The 17,260-nt window shown below is 52.8% G+C and overlaps 6 protein-coding genes across 6 annotated transcripts; 3 read left to right on the top strand and 3 right to left on the bottom strand.

Moving 5' to 3' along the window:
- Positions 1–25: 25 nt before the first annotated feature.
- P153DRAFT_392890 (glycoside hydrolase family 13 protein) lies at positions 26–2,390 on the top strand. Its single transcript, XM_033671188.1, has 3 exons — positions 26–694; positions 797–1,336; positions 1,397–2,390. Exons 1-3 carry the CDS (start codon positions 365–367, stop codon positions 2,255–2,257), a joined length of 1,731 nt encoding a protein of 576 aa, XP_033528677.1. The 5' UTR covers positions 26–364; the 3' UTR covers positions 2,258–2,390.
- A 61-nt stretch (positions 2,391–2,451) lies between these two features.
- P153DRAFT_372733 (lipase precursor) lies at positions 2,452–3,649 on the bottom strand (the record flags this gene model as incomplete). Its single annotated transcript, XM_033669416.1, has 2 exons — positions 2,452–3,357; positions 3,413–3,649. 2 exons carry the CDS (start codon positions 3,647–3,649, stop codon positions 2,452–2,454), a joined length of 1,143 nt encoding a protein of 380 aa, XP_033528676.1.
- Positions 3,650–4,053: 404 nt separating this feature from the next.
- P153DRAFT_381468 (uncharacterized protein) lies at positions 4,054–5,312 on the top strand (the record flags this gene model as incomplete). Its single annotated transcript, XM_033670046.1, has 4 exons — positions 4,054–4,608; positions 4,656–4,717; positions 4,766–5,141; positions 5,193–5,312. The coding sequence occupies 4 exons, from the start codon at positions 4,054–4,056 to the stop codon at positions 5,310–5,312; spliced, it is 1,113 nt and encodes a 370-aa protein (XP_033528675.1).
- An 819-nt stretch (positions 5,313–6,131) lies between these two features.
- On the top strand, positions 6,132–7,042 carry P153DRAFT_281451 (alpha/beta-hydrolase; the record flags this gene model as incomplete). The annotated part of the gene is made up of 3 exons (XM_033663142.1): positions 6,132–6,216; positions 6,266–6,337; positions 6,390–7,042. 3 exons carry the CDS (start codon positions 6,132–6,134, stop codon positions 7,040–7,042), a joined length of 810 nt encoding a protein of 269 aa, XP_033528674.1.
- A 4,423-nt stretch (positions 7,043–11,465) lies between these two features.
- Positions 11,466–13,646, bottom strand: P153DRAFT_381466 (uncharacterized protein; the record flags this gene model as incomplete). The annotated part of the gene is made up of 3 exons (XM_033670045.1): positions 11,466–12,026; positions 12,080–12,675; positions 12,758–13,646. The coding sequence occupies 3 exons, from the start codon at positions 13,644–13,646 to the stop codon at positions 11,466–11,468; spliced, it is 2,046 nt and encodes a 681-aa protein (XP_033528673.1).
- A 1,968-nt stretch (positions 13,647–15,614) lies between these two features.
- P153DRAFT_331319 (alpha/beta-hydrolase) lies at positions 15,615–17,210 on the bottom strand. Its single transcript, XM_033665457.1, has 3 exons — positions 16,920–17,210; positions 16,233–16,868; positions 15,615–16,177 (listed from the first exon to the last, which is right to left on the bottom strand). The coding sequence occupies exons 1-3, from the start codon at positions 17,021–17,023 to the stop codon at positions 16,030–16,032; spliced, it is 888 nt and encodes a 295-aa protein (XP_033528672.1). The 5' UTR covers positions 17,024–17,210; the 3' UTR covers positions 15,615–16,029.
- Positions 17,211–17,260: the final 50 nt, after the last annotated feature.

The following is a 17,260-nucleotide window of genomic DNA, read 5'->3' as shown; positions in this document are numbered from 1 at the left end:
TGCTGGGTTCTCCAACTCTCGGCTGCTTCCTCGTTAGCTTGTTGGCGGGGTGCAGCCATGCTTCTACCCCATGGGAAAGATGCTTCTTACCCCGTCTTGTCGTCACGACATCTTCTCCGTGCGGGCCGGCATGTGGCCAATGACGAGGCAGAAACGCCGCTCCCCCGACATCGATACATGTCAACCCATGCCATGTCGGTTCGCATGCAGAGCCTGTCGATCACTTGTCGGAGATCACGCTGAGGTATAAGAAAGCTGCAGCTCGCAAGTCGTCGCAAAAAACAGCCTCATTATACTGAAACTCCCCCCCACTCCCCCTCTTGTCAGACTCGTCATCTCCCCAATCTCACTTTCCACCCCAAACATGACGGGCCCCGCGAGACCGTGGTGGAAAGACGGCGTCGTGTACCAGATCTACCCCGCCAGCTTCAAGGACTCGAACGGTGACGGCATAGGCGACCTAAACGGCATCATCTCCGAGCTCGACTACATCCACTCCATTGGCGTCAATGTCGTCTGGGTGTGTCCCATGTACGATTCGCCGCAGGTGGACATGGGCTATGACATCCGCGACTACGAAAGCGTGTACGCCCCGTACGGCACCGTGCAGGACATGGAGCGGCTGATTGCCGAGACTCACGCACGGGGGATGAAGCTGGTGCTTGATCTTGTTGTCAATCACACGTCTGACCAGGTATGCCCTGCCCCGCCTTGAACTAGTCACCCCGCGTCTAAAGTGACATACATGCATGCAATCAATGAATGAATGAATGAGAGCTAACACCCCCCGCCACAGCACGCATGGTTCCAAGAATCGCGCTCCTCAAAAGACAACCCAAAGCGCGACTGGTACATCTGGCGGCCCGCACGCTACGTCGACGGCCAGCGCAAGCCGCCCAACAACTGGGTCAGCAACTTCCTCGGCAGCGTCTGGCAATGGGACGACACCACGGAAGAGTACTACCTGCACCTGTTCTGCCCGGAGCAGCCAGACCTGAACTGGGAGAACCCGGAGACGCGCCAGGCCATCTACAAGTCGGCCATGGAGTTTTGGCTGCAGCGCGGCGTCGATGGCTTCCGTGTCGATACGGTGAATATGTACAGCAAGGGCGATATGCGCGATGCGCCTATTACGGATCCTGGGTCCGAATGGCAGCCTGCTGGCCTGCAGTACTGCAATGGTCCGCGCATGGCGGAGTTTCTGGCCGAGATGAACGAGGTGCTAGCGAAGTACGATGCGATGACGGTAGGCGAGTGTCCGCACACGCCGGATATGAAGCGCGTGATGCAGTATGTCAGCGCGCGGGAGAAGCAACTGAACATGGTGTTTCAATTTGTACGTTCCCCCCCATCCCCTCCCTTACACCCAACATCCCACATACTAACAACCCCCAAGGATGTAGTCGACATCGGCCAAGGCCCCTACAAGTTCCAAACCACGCCCAGAAACTACACGCTCCCGGACTTCAAAGCCGCCATCACCCGCACGCAGGACCTGATCCGCGCGCCCTCAGACGGCTGGACCACCGTCTTCCTCGAAAACCACGACCAATCCCGCTCCATAACACGCTTCACCTCGGACCTACCGCAGCACCGGATCCCCGGCGGCAAGATGCTCAGCCTGATGATGTGCGCACTAAGCGGCACGCTCTTCATCTACCAGGGGCAGGAACTCGGCATGACAAACTTCCCGGACACATGGGACATGAGCGAGTTCAAAGACGTAGATTCAAGCAACTACTACAAGATGGTCGCGCGGCGCACAAACAACGACCCCGCGGCCCTGAAAGCCGCATATGCGTCGCTGCAGCACCTCGCGCGCGACCACGCCCGCGTACCCATGAGCTGGTCCACAGCGCCGTACAACGGCTTCTCGCCCCCCGACGCGACGGCAAAGCCGTGGATGCGTCCGCTCGACGACGCGGATGTGTGCAACGCGGCGCAGCAGCAGGGCGACAAGGACTCGGTGCTCGCGTTCTGGAAGCGCATGCTCGCGCTGCGCAAGCAGTATAATGATCTGCTCGTGCACGGGCAGTACGACGATTTGAACGTGGGGAATCGCGACTTCTTCGTGTTTAGCAAGACGTGGGAGGGGCAGAGGGCGCTGGTTGTTTGTAATTTTACTGATGGGGAGAAGGCGTTGGTGTTGCCGCAGCAGATTGCGGGGGCGAAGAGGGAGCTGCTGGTTAGTAGTGTGGATGGGCCGGTTGAGGAGCGGTTGGCGGCGTTTGAGGGGCGGGTGTATTTGCTAGCTTAGGGGGGATTTGTATAGACCATGGATGATGCATGTGGAGAGGCGTTTGGGGGGGTATGAATTGACGAATCATGATTTGGTTGAGATGGACCGAAGGAAAGACTAGGCATAGAAATGAAACCAAAGAGGGAAAGATAAACAATTTTTATTCAGCATGTACATTACCAACTTTTTCTGCATGGATCATCCATCACTCATCACAGTTCGTCAATTTCGTTTGTGTCGTCGTCATCAATGCCATCCGTGGGGTACTTCCCATACCAGTCCTTTGGGTTCCCACTGGGCATACACAGACCAAGTCGCCAGAAGTAGTCTCGATGCGCGAAGAACAGCTGCCAGAACTTGAACCGAGTGGGCACGCCCCATGCAGGACGTGCTGCGTCGCTACCGGCAATACAATGCGGGTCTTCCTCGCCGTCACAGTGTCGAACATCAGCGATTGAGAACGGGAGGTCAGGCTCAGATATGAAGATCTCCTCACTGTGCATGGAGAAGCCCCATTCAGCCAGCGGCAACAGGGGGACTGGATCGCCTGCGTGGGTGACGCGGTGGAACTTGTTGTGCTCGTGGTCGGCTGTGATGTTGAAGCGCTGGTCCATGTAGGCGTTCAGTTCCTTGTTGCCGAGCCTGGGTTCACCAAAGGTGGTCACATGGGGGTTCCACCCGCGTGCCTTGAAGTCGAGACCGGCGAGGGCTGCAACAGCGCCGCCCAGAGAGTGTCCGACCAGCACCAGCTTGTAGTCTGGGTGCTTGTCCAAAGCGGCTGTGACGTGCGGGAGTATCACTTTGCGCGTGTGCAGCCACGACGAGTAGAAGCCCATGTGCACGGTGCAGTTGTCGCATTTGGGCGGATCGGCAGGTGGAGGGTCGTCTTCTGACGATTCGAGTTGGACTCTCGGGGCCAGAAAGTCTGAGCTGGCCTGGTCGTCATCGTCGTCACCGGGATAGGGCACGTAGGCCTGGGGGATGGTGGACAGGTCGGCGATTGTGTTCGCGATGGAGTAGGTGCCGCGAAAGGCGAGGATGATGCGCGGGTTGGCGGGCGAGTGCGAGAGGGCGATGTAGCCGCACGAGTCGGACAGGAAGGGCCCGGTGTTCCACGCCTAGGGAGTCAGTACGGAGCCGTGTGCTCGGCGCATGGCAGCTGCAGCGGCTCACCTCGACCAGCTCGAAGCCCTCAAAGTCGCGGTCGGCACAGTGGCTCGCGCATTGGAAGGGCTTCTGGATGCCCAGGCCCGCAGTGCCCACGCAGTAGGCTATGTCGACGATGCGCGCGAGTTCTTCGAGCTCCCAGAACAGCTGCTGCGACACCAGGCTGCTATTGCCGGCGCGACTGCCAGAAGCAGAGGCGACGAGCACCAGGCATGAAAAGAGCAGGCCGAGGAAGGTGGCCATGGGTGGTGTGTATTACATGTTCCGCAGCAGCAAGCGTGGCGCGACGATGTTCACGTCGAGAGTCGGTGAGGTCAGGGCGCGCTTGTGGCACACGGTCGAGTGTCAGGTGGTGTCGGAGCGTGTAGCGGCCAGGGTGGGGATTAATTGGCTTGGTAGGCTCGGCGCCAGAGGGTAGTGTGAGGGATTGATTCGTGGCGTTGTATGCTCGGCAGTACGTCATAGCAGTGCGTGCATCCTGCGCGATGAGACGTGCACCCGGCCTGCCCTTTGTATCTCTCCATTCCCCAAACTCGTCTCCAAGACACCACCGTCCGCTAGCACCGCGACAAGGAACGCGAAGACCACGAACCCTTTTTCCCCAGCCGTAGCAACTGCTTGGTGCTGTCTTCCATCACTAGCACGCCATGGCCACTCAGCACTCGTCGACAGAGCCGCTGAGGTCGGTCTCGCCCGTCGAGCTCTTGCGCCCTGCCACGGCGCATACCCACGAATCCAACACGCTCAACGTCCCGGGCATCAACATCGACGGTGCCTCCGACGACGACGAGCGACAGCCACGGAGCACCACGCAAGCCGCCATTCCCAGCGCGACCGCCAGCCGCGCAGTCTCTCCCAATGCCCAAGCCACCTATCCTCACGCCATCTATCCTCACACCCAGGTCACCTACGATGACCCCGACTTCAGGCGCCCGCCGCCACTCAAGTACTCGTTGCGAATCCGAAAGAAGGCCATCGTCTACTTCTGGTGTCTGATTGTCGTCGATTGCATCTTGATGCCCATTGGCATGTACTTTGGCCTATGGTACGGCCTGTCCAGAGACCAGCTGTCGGCAAACGCCGTCTTCAGTATCAGCACCGCAATGCTGGGAACCGTTTCCATCGTCGAGTACTTTGTCCGTTTTTTTCGCCTGTGGAAGAAGAACTCCAACTGCAGAGTCATTGGCGCGCAGAGGCATTATGTGAGTCTCAAAGAAATCACGCTCATCCCCAGACTGACCGTATACAGCTCGACTGGTTTCACTGGAATCTTTCGGTAGGATGGTTCTTCGTCATGATCGAGCTCATCGCGTATGTACTTGCCCCCTCGCCTCTCACGTCCAGTCTAACCATTCCCAGCGGCACATGTCCCAAGTATCCTCCTATCCGCGTTCTCGCAATGCCTGCGCCAACTATGCTCTTTGCCATTGGCGTACAACTCCTGATAATCGACGTCCTCCGCTACCTGAAAGTGCCCGCCCCCTGCCGCATTTCCTCGCTACCCATGGGTGCACCTCTCCGACCGGGCATCTACCCATATATTGAAGACATCTGTGCCGTCGATGGCTCGGGTACTACCGACTTCCGACAAAGGCTGAACCTCAGGTACCAGGCTAGCAAGGGCTTCCGCGAGATGCTACATCGCCTGACTCTCTTCTGGGCTATTGGCGCCGTTGTCTGCTCCTTAGTCTGCACCGTCATTGTCTTCACTATTCCGCGAGATGCTGCCTACGTTGTAAGTAGTTCCACTTGCAACCGCCACCTCGCTCCATGCTAACTTTCTTAGGTCGGTTGGGTAATGCCATTCCTCTGGGCGGGCATCTGGACCGCCATTACTATTCCATGGGTCCAAAGAGATCTTGAGAAAGAGTACAATGAATGGACTACGGCGAAGTGGAAGGCTTAGATTTTAGTTTACAGCGACTTTTTTCGTGTTGTTTCTTTTGTATTATTATAGCTGCCACGAGTGACGGTTCATCATTGGCGACGGCGTTGGTCTGGATCATACACTGATGAGTGGTTAGAGATTACGCATACCACTTTGCGTAGAGTACTGGTAGTGCTCGACACTTTGACGTCTTGTCGTGGGACGCAAATACCAATTACTGGAAAAATCACATTTCTCCACAGATAATCTCCCTCTTGAGATTTGCGCAATGTCTCACCCGCGTGGAATACGACTGACGTCACGACGGGACGGGTACGGTAGCAATTTGCCATCCTTCGAAACGACGCAACGCAACCCAAGGCTTTGCACCACCATACAAACGCGGCGCCAATGCCTTGGACGATGTCATGAAAGCTTATTTATAAACTGCGGGTTTGGCTTCATGCAGCTAGTGCGCTGCTTCGTCACTGCTACTTCTCCGCATTCTCGGAACATCTCGATCCTCGACGACTTCGGGCTGGATTTGGAATTCTGGACGGAGCTCCGCGCTGGTGCTGAGGCGGGGTTGCTAATCACTGATTATGTAGGCGATGTGATGGGTTTCGCGGATACTGCAAAGATTGGCCATGCTTTGTTCTATGTGTAGTGCATTGCTATGTTATGCGACGGAGGGGGTTCCGTTGCGTCATGTCGACGTTTGAAGATGCACGTCACCATCCCTCACAACCCTAGGCTTCGTGAGACTGTGTTTCTGCATTGCTTTGTTCTTTCTCTTGACCTGGACGTTTTCTCTGCTCGTGAATAGCAAGTCATATCACATAAGTTCAACTCATCGCAATGTCTACCGGAGTTGGAATGAGTGCGTGCTGCCTCTCGGGCAAGGTCAATGAGGGTACGCCTACGGGGAGTGAGCAAGTCATCAGTGAGTCAATCAATATGATATAAACCGAACAACAACTAACGTCTCCCAGGTGGACTAAACACCTATGTCGCCACCCCATCAGACAATTCCAAAGGCAAAGCCGTAGTCTTCCTCGTCGACAGTACGCACCCCACCCCACCCACACCCCCCAGCATATCTAACAGCACCCCCAGTCTTCGGCTGGAAGTTCACCAACACGCGTCTCCTCGCCGACTCCTACGCCCGCGCCGGCTACAAAGCCTACATCCCCGACGTCCACAACGGCGACTCCCTCCCCATCGACTTCCTGCAGGTCGTCGAGCCCCCACTACCCGTCCGCGAGTCCCAGACCGTCGTCGAAAAAGCTACCGCCACGGCAAAGGTCGGCGCCACGCTCGGCCCCTGGCTCATCTCCCATCGCGAAGCAGTCTCCAAGCCGATCATCGACGACTTCCTCGCTGCCATCCGGCAACGCAGCGATACGCAGAAGGTGGGCGCTATCGGCTTCTGCTGGGGCGGGCGGTACGCGATTCTCGCTGCGCATTCAGATGTGGTGGATGCGGCCGTGGCGTGTCACCCGAGCTTGGTCGCGATCCCGGCGGATTTCGAGCCCGTTGTTAAGCCGCTGAGTTTGGCACTGGGCGATAAGGATAGTCTGCTGGGTGAGAAGGAGATTGGGCAGATTAGGGAGCTTATGCAGAAGAAGGAGAGTGTGAGTGAAGTGAAGGTTTATGAGGGGCAGGTTCATGGGTTTGCGCTCAGGGGCGATTGGAGTAGCGAGAAGGATAAGAAGGCTATGGATGATGCGGAGAAGCAGGGGCTGGAGTGGTTTGGGAAGCATTTGTGAGGGTCGGGGGGATGGACTTGTAGTGTTGGTGGCATGGCAGGGAGTTGTAGTCTTGGCTCTACAATCGCGCGTGGTACTGGTCCTGCGTTTCTCTGCGGAGCATCTCCCTTGATGGATGAGCTTCGGGGGGTCTGTATATATGTCGAAAGGAAGCAACTACCTCAATCCCCGCCAATCACCCAATCTACTCCCACCCTACACCCACTCTCTACACCCACCGAATTGAACCAGCCATCACCACAACCCACACACGCCTAATACACACCAGATGTTGAATATCATGTAAATGTCCCAGCCATGCCAATTACATTGGGCATATAATTCGGCCTTATGCCTCGATTACATGCTCCATCAACCATCTCAATCATCGAACTATCGCTCTTCTGGTGCTCTGTTCATGCCAGTCGTGATGCGCAAGCAGACAGCACATCCTCGACCTCGATACCAGGCCGCCAGCAATACCTTGATCACCATGACCTAGTCCATATCCTCCAACAGAACTCGATAGGTACAACGATCTTGTCTAGATAGAGATGGGGGACGGGATTGCCATCCGCCCCAGTGCTCAGTGCCTAATATTTGGTTTCAGCGCTTCTCTGCTGTATGGTCTTGTGGCATATGGCAGGATAGAGTAGGTCAAGTTTCTTCACTGAGGGCATTGATTTCGATTTTGCCGGGGCGGAAAGCATGGGTTGGAAGGCTGGGGTGGGAGTTAATTTGGGGTCTAGGAAAGGAGAGGTTGGAGATTGGGTAGGGGATTGGAACCAGGATATGTGTATGTTTTGCTTACTAGCAGGAGAGGGTTAGTACTTGGAATTTCATCTCAAGGTAAGTAAGTAGATGCTTGGCATTGGCTGTCTGACGTGTATACATGCAGGCTTGTTCTGTACGAGGAAGACTTCTGAACGACAAATAAGTTTTAGCTCAGACTAGGAGGCGTCTCGGGGTGGGAGGGTGTGTTAGTCCCTCGTTATCACGGATCTTGGCATGTATATATGGCATGAGCTACCTAGCTAGCTCTCTCACCCACACATCACACTAATACATACACGTACCATCCATGATTTGTTACACTCGTGTCCAACGCCCGTTGAGCACGTATGCCGCGTTTGGTGTGGATGGCTGGACAGCTTCCAGAACGTCCAGAATATCTACAACGTAACGCTAAAACGCTTGATCAACTGTCAAACTTTCATCACTCACTATCGTTGTATCGTGGTATCTTGTTTTGTTGAGGAAGAAAGCCGTTTGTGCGAGGGTGCTTGACACTGTCTAGGTACTAGCATGTAGTAATAGTGCAAGGCCTTGACTACTTGGATGGATATCGGGAACATGTATTTTGGAACTGGCTGTTTCGAAGTCGTCGGTTTGATGGAGAGGCTGGTCGAGAAATGTTTTATGTCTCACACTCGAAAGTATCGTAAGTGATATGAGTAATTAGATCAATCTGGAAGAGTACAAGACACCAGTGAGCTGGGACCTAGTGGGTGTATATTTAGTTCTTGCACCGAGAGAGAACATCATCAGCGCAGTGGAGGTCTGAGAAGTACAGTGAACGTGTGGTCCTATGTATGAACTCAAAGGGGAGGGTATGTGGGTAGTCTTTGCTTAACTGCAAAGACTCTTTTCTTCACTTCATCATTATTATTTTAAGTTTATCGCGTATTCATGCTTGTTGCACAAGCTTTATACGCAGTAGATATTAGTAAGAGTACATAATAACAGTAACAAAGAGCTGATTGACCGTCTCTTGACGACTTTCTGCTCAATGTACTGATGCAGACGTCACTTCATCGTTACAGGGCTTGAACTTGTTTGAGCACTGTGCTCGCACCGGCTGGGTATTGTATGTATGGTCTCTATCTAGCAGAGTTTCAGCTCAAGGCACAAGTACGGGGTCAACACAGCATATAACTGCGCACTGATGCTGTTTTCATGGTCAAAAGCATCTTGACTACCTGATCCTTTATCAGCAGTTCTTTCCATTTAAGTGATGATATACCAGTCTAGCCAAACGAAAGCTAGCCTAAATTCTAGTATCATCGGATCAACGAGCGTTTGGGTGTTTGTTTGCCCTAGCATAAGACGCTATTGGGAATCTTGAGAATTCACATGGTGTTGTTTTTGACCAAGCTTCTCTGCATGGATTTTGATGTGAAGATGGTGCGTTGAACAGTGCCTCATGGTCTCTCGGGTGAGAGGGAGACTTCTTCGTACAAGAGTAGAGTTCGTTCTGGAGAAGAATGGCGGCAAAGGTATTGCTGGACAACATGTTACCAGATGACAAGGAGCAAATTGCATTAATGATACGTGTTTTAACCATGACTTTGATATGCGGGGTCCGTCATAAAAATGGGCCTAAAATCTAGGCGTATATCTAACAGTGTAGAAGGTTTGTGCTAAAGAGCTCGGGAAACTCAATCTTCGATGGGTTCTACGGTAGTAGCCACCACTCCGCACTCGAAGAGTATTGGCGTGGTACTAACACTCCTGACACGCAAGCCTTGCCATACGTCTTATTCGGGACATACCGACCAATGCAGAAGCTCGCCGCGTAAGATCCCCATATCGGCATGGACAAGCAAGTTACAGAATCGATCTGCTCGACTCCTTCCAGCGCAGACACCAAGATCTACACTCCTGCGCCCAACTCCGACGTACTCTACCCGACGACGGAGATCAGCACAACACCTCAACTTGGAACCAAATGTCATAACATAAACTTATTCATTTTCACAACCCTGAGATCACGTTGATGCCGGTTCTCATTGCCAGTCCTGGTGGGGAGATGTCTGAATCGTTAACCACAACGTCCCCCGTAGTGCTGTAAGCTAGGCAGGAACGCTCTGCCAAGCGCGCTTCAAGATGCTGAATCGCCAAATGTCGTTTGATCGGTCTGAACCGGAATGGGGTTTGTGTCGTATTCGCTTCCCTAGGTACCACAGTAGGATAAATGCCGCGAGCGGGAATTATCATGACAGCGCGGCAAGGACCCGTGAGCCGTGAAAGCGGTGGACAGATCAATTTCATGGTCCGGTGGAGATGGCAAGTGTTGTCTGCACGATTCATAGAGCCCATGAGTCGGGGGAGTGCTTTGTCTAGAAGCGGATTGATATTGGGATTGCGCGTCTCCAAAGGTTGGTTGTTGAGAAGTGAATGTACGATGTCCCTATTAGGTTTAATGCAGTTGATTTTAACCGCGGCATAGCAAAAAGCAAAAACCCCGGGATATGACCGTAATAAACGCGTAAGAGTATTGCACATCTACGACGAGTACCTAGGTGTGGTTTGAAAGGGCACAAGACAACTCCGCTCAATCGTTCTATGTCTTGCATGTGTAAACTACACGCATTACTAAAAATAAGTAGCACGATGCAATGCCGAGGCGTTACAATGCGATGCGATGCAATGGATATCAAACCGACCGACCCTGCATCCACGCACCATGCCATGCCCTCGAAGCTGCACAGCGTGCCTAACTCCTTCCCTCTTACCCCCTAGCCACTTCCGAAAGTTCTCCAATAACGCTCCGCGGACGCATACATCACACCACTTCCCAAACCTTACCGTCTTAGTCCAGAAACTTTCAGCTGCACCGCCACACATACGCACAGAGCCCCATGCAAAAGTTGGAATTTGCATGGTGATATCAGGGCATATATCGGCCCGATTTGCGCACGATGACCGCACGGTATGGATGCATAGTCAGGGGGCGGCGAGGATCGCGAGGAAAAAGGGTTCCTGAAGTCTGAGGATAGAAGGATGGATGGCTAAAGTGGTTCTTTTTTAGTTGATGTCATGACAGGGTATCCTTCATTAGGATGCTGGACGAGATTGAGCGGATGGATGGAAGGTAGATTAAAAAAGGGTCCTTCTTCTTACGCGCCAAAAATGTATTGGTCAGATTGCTCCTTGAGGATTCTGAGACTGTAGAGAGGATTCATCTACAGTAAGAAATGGCCTGTTTGCGGTGATCTCTTCCAAATTTGAGCTGCGTTTTTATATACCTACATGTTGATTATGACAGGTTGTGATTTGCATGACCGTTGAGACAGTGACATAATCCACAAATAGTTTGAAGAAACGTTCTGGTCATCGGTGATGTGTACACAAGATCGAATTATGCGAAAGCAATTTGATTACAATTACATATACACATAACAACGAGACTCCAATTCCATGTCCTCGATTAAATCTGCCTCGCAACTTACAAGAAAGCAAATACGAAGCATTTAAAAAAAAAGACAAGCGAATAAACTTACGTTGTCGTCTGATAATCAGTGTTCGGTCGAATACAATCGTCTTAACATGATAAGAATGAAGGCATACTGACCCTGTCCAGCAGGCCAATGAACTTTTGCGTGACAATGAGGCGCGAAGCACCGCATTCAAACGCCGAGTGCCGGTCCAAGAAAGCACGAAGCTAATAAGGCCGCATCTGAGGAGGAAGTGGTATCATCGGCGCAGCGGCGCTCGAAGGACCCAGACGGTGGAACATCTGCACCAATCGCTCTCCGACACTGGGCTCAAGCTCAGTGCCATCCCTCGCAATCTTGACCTCCCGGTTGGCGTTCCAAGGGTTGCGAAGCCCGCGCGTGCGGTAAAAAGGCAGGCGGTTTGTAGACACCCATTTGACTTTGAAAGGTTTGCCCCAGCTTTGAGTGACTGCCGAAGAGGACGCATCGTCCACTGGAGTGTCTTCCCTTACAACCGTCTCGTCATCGCCTTCTGACTCGGAATTCTCTGCTTCCCAGAAGATTGTACCACGCGCCGAATCGTCGATGATTCTTCCTCGCGGAGCCCACTCCATGGCTGGTGTAGGGATTGACTTGGGCGCATCTGGTGCTTCTTCAACACTCTCGGGTTTGGGTACCGATCCTATGATACAAGAGCCATCTTCTAGGATGGATGATGCCATGCGAGCGTAGCCGAAATACTCGCCGGATTTGTTCGCCGAGAAAACAAGATACACATTTTCCGCCGACTACCAAACGTTAGTCATCTGCATCGCAATGTAGTATGTCGTGACGAAATTACCTCAAAGGCCTTGTTTAGGATATCCTCGTTGTGGGACTGGGTAGCCCAAATCCCGTTTCGTACGCTGAGCTCCAAGTCCTGCAGTGTGAGACTCTTTACGATGAAATATTTGTTCGAGGATTGTGATGCTCCTGTGCCATTCACACCGTTGTTGTTGTTGAGAGTTGGAGATTCGGGATCGACGTTTTGCGGACTGTCTACAGGTTCGCCGTCTGGCCTGGTTGTTGAAGGTGAGGACAAGTTACTGTGCTGGCTGCCCATCATAGCTGAGGGCCCCGTAGGCACTCCAGAGGCCGGCGTCGAACTGCGGCGCAGCCGACAGACAAGACGGACGCCGTTGAAACGCGAATCGTGGAACCTGTGCATAGCAGCTGTGCAAGAAGCTTCTGTGCGATAGTTCACAAATGCACAGTTACTCTTGGAGATCAAGAACAAGCTCTCAATGTCCTTTGTTGCCTCGCGCGAGAAATGGTCCTTCAAAGCTATGACTGTAGTGCCAGGGGGAAGATTTCCAACCCAGAGCGCATGCCCGGATTGTTTTGGCTTTCGAGGTGGTCCGCGAGGAATCGAGCTAACAGGGCCTGAGCGAGGGAGACCTAGAACCCACCAAGTCAGTGAATGTCCCGATGAAACTCGCGCTTCATCTGAAAGCACCGTTAGGGACCGAATTTTACTCACTTGAACTCTGAACCTGCGGTGCGCCATACGCAGGCCCAGTCATACCCATGTTTTGTACACTTCCTGGACCCATACGAGGGTCAGAGTAGATTCCTTCGTACTGTGATGGCTCGATGTTCTGGCCAGGCATGGCAAATGATGCACTGGTCGAGCTCCCCCTTCTTCCGTAGATTGCTTGATTCTGAGCGCCGTGCATCTGGTATCCGGGAACGTAATGGCTCTGATGTCCAAAGGGCGCTGGATAGTACATAAACTGTGAAGGCTGTTGATAGTGTTGATATGGGGGTTGCATCGAATTTGGTCCGGAGAGGCGTTGCTGGTTTGCCGCAAAAGGAGGATAAGCACCCTGTTGAGAACCTTGCGTATGTACAAAACCCTGCTGGTATGGGCCCGCAGCATACGAAGATGGATAAGGTTGGTGAACAGGAAAGTTGCCGGACATGTGCGTGGGCATTTGCAGATTCTGCCCGAGTTGGTAAGCTATGGCGGACGGTGATGCGCCAGAGAGCGTCCGTGGGATGCCCTGTGAGCTGGCTAAACTCTCGTCGCTGGAGCCAAAGTCTGGTAGCGCTCCAGCCATTGAGCCCATATTGAGAGGAGACACACGATTGTCTTGAGGCTGGTACTGCACGGAGGTATGCACAGAAGAGCGAAAATCTTGCCGAGGCGGGCCTTGGGGTATCGAACTCAGCTGAGAGTAAAACGGAGCGTTGCTGTCTGGAGATTTGTAGGTTGAGGAGCCATAGAAAGTCGAATTTTCATCGTGCGCAAGACCAGTTGCGATGACATCCGAGGCCTGAGGCCTGGATCCAGGAGGTAAATCACCCATCTGAGCTGGGTAAGAGATAGTAGGAAGTGCAAACCACTGTTGAACCCAAATGAAAGCCATATTAGCTCATATCCAAAAAGTTAAGCGAGCGATGGAGGACGAAGTTGTACTCAATCTGAGTAACTTCGACTGTGTGTTGATATCGTACCAAAATGCACAACGTACCTGATGCTATATCAAGATAATCCAAGATGAGTGACCAGCCGGAAAGACAGAGTACCGAAAGATAGTGGTTCAGACGGAGTGATGATTGGAGTATATTGATAAACAAGGAGGCAGTGAGAGTTCGCGTGTAAAATAAGAAGCATGGAGAAAGTGCCACCGTCCCAAGAAAGAGTAGGGGCTCCGGTTGGGGGACGATGATCCGGATTATGCAGCCACTCAGGCTGCAGAAGCGAGCTCTTGAAGCTTTATGAGGCTTGACAGCGGGAGCGGTAGCGTACGCAATGGGGTTAAGCGTAGGTCCAGGTAGTTGGTCAAAGGCTAGACAGGCGGGGGTTTTCATGAACGGTCTACTGGCTGGCCCAGGGCGAGCGGGAATGCCGCACGAGGTTTGCACGCCTTCTGCCTCAGGATTGGTGCAGGCTGTGGCTGGGCTGTGGAGCGACAGGGCCCGAACCGATGTTCTGGAGGCGACATGATCACCACAATGCAAGAGTCAAGGTAATTCGGGTTTCAGGGCATATGTCGTAAGGACGGGAAATGGTACTGTGGCGAGTGAGCGTTTCTAGACGCTCATGGGCAATAGCGCTGATCCTGGCCGACTATCGTGATGCTTGCGGACCCTGTCAGCACACAAGTACCTAGGAGATGGAAGACCCTAGAAATTAAACTAAGAGTTCTGAAAACAATGATGATGTGGTCTTGGTCACGGATTCCTAGTTGAGTTTGCTAGGTTGTTAGGTTTCTAGGAAAAGTCAAGAGCAAACAGGAGAATGCCGTGTCTTGGAAGAACGCAAGACATAGTACGATGCTTGCTCCGCTTCAACTATGCAATTTTCAGATTAGGCCAACGTGTGAAGTGAACGAAAGACACTGTACAGTCGACCAAAGCCAGACGCCAACGTAGCCTGCCGACCAAGGGAGACCGCTACCTACTCCGTACACAGCGATGGTTGCACGAGAACTCGCACAAGCTGGTTGCCCTAAAAAAAACTTTGGATCGACAAGGAGAACAGGGGAGGAGCCGTGGCCGTGGCCGTGGCCGCCGCGTGGACGTTTGGGCATCATGATCATGACATGCTAACGTCAGGGACTGACATGAACCGGCAGAAAGCAACGTTAACAGCTCCCGAGAGGCCTGTGCCCTGATAGCAAGCCTCGCGGCAGTAGTGCCTGAGAAGAGTGGCTGGAGTACGCGTTTGAGACCGACTCGCTGGTACATGGCAGTGGCGAGACGGCGTGCCCGGCTTGCTCACACGGGCTAGTGAAGCGAAGACGTCTCCATAGCAGATGCACCCACGACCGTTTGTGAGCGGATGTGGGGCGCGCCAATCACAGCTTCTTTGCCACTCGGTATGACCGCAAAAAAGGACGAGAGATCGGCACGACTGTTTAGCACAGCCACTACTGTTGTGGCTCGATTCCGAAAGGCCCAGAGCTCAACGTTCGAGAAGTTCAAGCTTTCGAGCTTTGACCGACGTAATCATCAGTGGCTCAGTGGCGTAAGCTAGGCTGGCATCAAGGGTCCAAACACAGGTGCTCTACCAAACCACCACCACTCTTCCGACAACGCTCGGCGAGATCGTGTCGTACAAGCAAGTCTGGCCAGAACCCCGCTACTTTGGAATAGGTATCGGAGATATGAATCATTGTCTAAGATACCGAGGCAGTTCGTCCCGTCATCTCGGATGCCTCGTCTTGCGCGTGCGTTGATTGTGTAAGCTCCGTGGCTGTGGTGGAGATCGCTACCATGCACTCTGCACTTGGCAAAATACGTTTTTGAAAGGAGATCCGTCGCCGCGCCCCTGGCGATCACAAATGGCGTGTCATTGTTGCGGGAACTAATATAGTTAACGCCGTCATAACATACGATATAGTTGATTTATTGTTTGACAGAACTGCCGAGCTTCAAAGAACTCAAATTTGCACCGGGCCCATATCTCATCTGATTGAGAACAGTTTTGGTTTGAACGAGACAATCACATGCTGTGAACTCGTCACGCATGCGAAGTTACGTAGTGTCTCGATGTCCCCACTTGGAGTGCGGCGCCCAGTCATCTATCTAGACGCGCTGACCCCTCCGGTCGTGGACTGCACACGCTCTGTGTCTGTAAGAGCCACGACTCGATCCACGTACAAACGTGCTGGATTGGTAACATCTCTTCGACTACGCACAGTGAACCTTGAAACCTCATATATTATCTATAACACGTGCTTCGTAACGGGGGCCCGGACCAGTGGAAACTGTTTAGGCGACGGCTGCTCCACAAGATACCTAGTCTCATTGAGTTACAAACTCGCTCAGAAATTGGCCGATGTGTTGAAAATAACCTGGCTCTGCAACTGTATCATTGTGTGTGCCATTGGGAAGCTCTTTCCATACTTTGGTAGCCTTGCACACTTGGAACAGCCGGCTCATATGGGAAGGCCTAATGGAAAATATCAGTGATTGAACAGATTCTCAATTCCTGACACAACACTTACGGAACAATTTCATCTTTCAACCCACTTAGGAACAGAATCGGCACTTTGGTAATCTGAGGCAGGGTCTCCTCGCTCGGCCATATCTGGTGGCAGAGCGGAGCGAGGAATCGAGCAGGAGGGAAAGCCGTTGGAATCAATTTCCTCAGCGATGTGAATGTGTTTTCCAATATGATTGCAGCAATGTCGCCGTGCTTCTGATTCCGAGCACCCAGGCCAATCGCAACAGCACCTCCGATGCTCTGTCCGTATAGAACTATACGTGAGCCGCGAATCTCGTGTCGCTGGCGTATGTACTCCAGTCCAGTCTGTGCATCAATCATGAGCCCCTTCTCGTTCGGATTGCCGGACGACAAGCCATAGCCTCTATATTGCAGCATCAGGACATTACACCCCAGCTCGTTCACGAGTATTTTTGCGATAGGTAGTCGGTAACCGATGTTGCCAGCATTCCCATGAAACATGAGAATCGTCACGTTGCGCGCACGTTGCTTGTTTGCTCGAATGTAGAAGGCGCTGAGGGATTCTCCATCTGGTGTAGGGATGAACAGCTCTTCAAAATCGGTGAGGCCAAATTGCGATGGTCGTGGGACGTTGGTACGAGCGTCTGGCGGAAAGGCCCTGGGGTAGATGATCTCGCTGTACTTGTTAGTCAAGTGTTTATTGGTAATTCAATTTGTAACTACAGACTTTTGTTTAAAATACAAGAGCCCACTGAGAGCAGCCGCGATACCAGAGGATGCAAGCAGTGGGAGCCGTAAGTAGGACATGAAGTTGTCGACTGCCGAACTCATCTTGGATAATCCTGGTCTGGGGGATCTGCTGGAAGGGGTAGTGCTTGGTATTGAAGTTGCCAATGTCTGCTGGAGAATACGCAGCAACAGCGTAGGAGGGGGAATGTATCACCTCTCCATAGAGCGTAACTAGAATAGAAGAAGGCTTTCGATTGCGGCTGCAGTTCTCCGGGCGCGTGTTGGAGTTGACGGACAGATAGCTGTCGCATGTTACGGTAGGGGATTTAGCGCGGTAGC

The sequence above is a fragment of the Dothidotthia symphoricarpi genome (genome assembly GCF_010015815.1).
Source record: "Dothidotthia symphoricarpi CBS 119687 unplaced genomic scaffold P153scaffold_2, whole genome shotgun sequence".
Taxonomy (NCBI): Eukaryota; Fungi; Ascomycota; class Dothideomycetes; order Pleosporales; family Dothidotthiaceae; genus Dothidotthia; species Dothidotthia symphoricarpi.
Note: the sequence above shows the minus strand (reverse complement) of the source record. Positions and strands in the feature narration are given on the sequence as shown.

What these genes read in the sequence shown, in the direction of transcription:
- P153DRAFT_331319 (XM_033665457.1), bottom strand. Translation starts at nt 17,023, where the DNA reads ATGAGTTCGGCAGTCGACAACTTCATGTCCTACTTACGGCTCCCACTG. An exon ending in CTCTTGTATTTTAAACAAAA is followed by an intron (nt 16,869 to 16,919) that starts GTCTGTAGTTAC and finishes TAACAAGTACAG; the next exon opens with CGAGATCATCTACCCCAGGG. An exon ending in TTGAAAGATGAAATTGTTCC is followed by an intron (nt 16,178 to 16,232) that starts GTAAGTGTTGTG and finishes ATTTTCCATTAG; the next exon opens with GCCTTCCCATATGAGCCGGC.
- P153DRAFT_392890 (XM_033671188.1), top strand. Translation starts at nt 365, where the DNA reads ATGACGGGCCCCGCGAGACCGTGGTGGAAAGACGGCGTCGTGTACCAG. An exon ending in TCAATCACACGTCTGACCAG is followed by an intron (nt 695 to 796) that starts GTATGCCCTGCC and finishes CCCCCGCCACAG; the next exon opens with CACGCATGGTTCCAAGAATC. An exon ending in TGAACATGGTGTTTCAATTT is followed by an intron (nt 1,337 to 1,396) that starts GTACGTTCCCCC and finishes ACAACCCCCAAG; the next exon opens with GATGTAGTCGACATCGGCCA.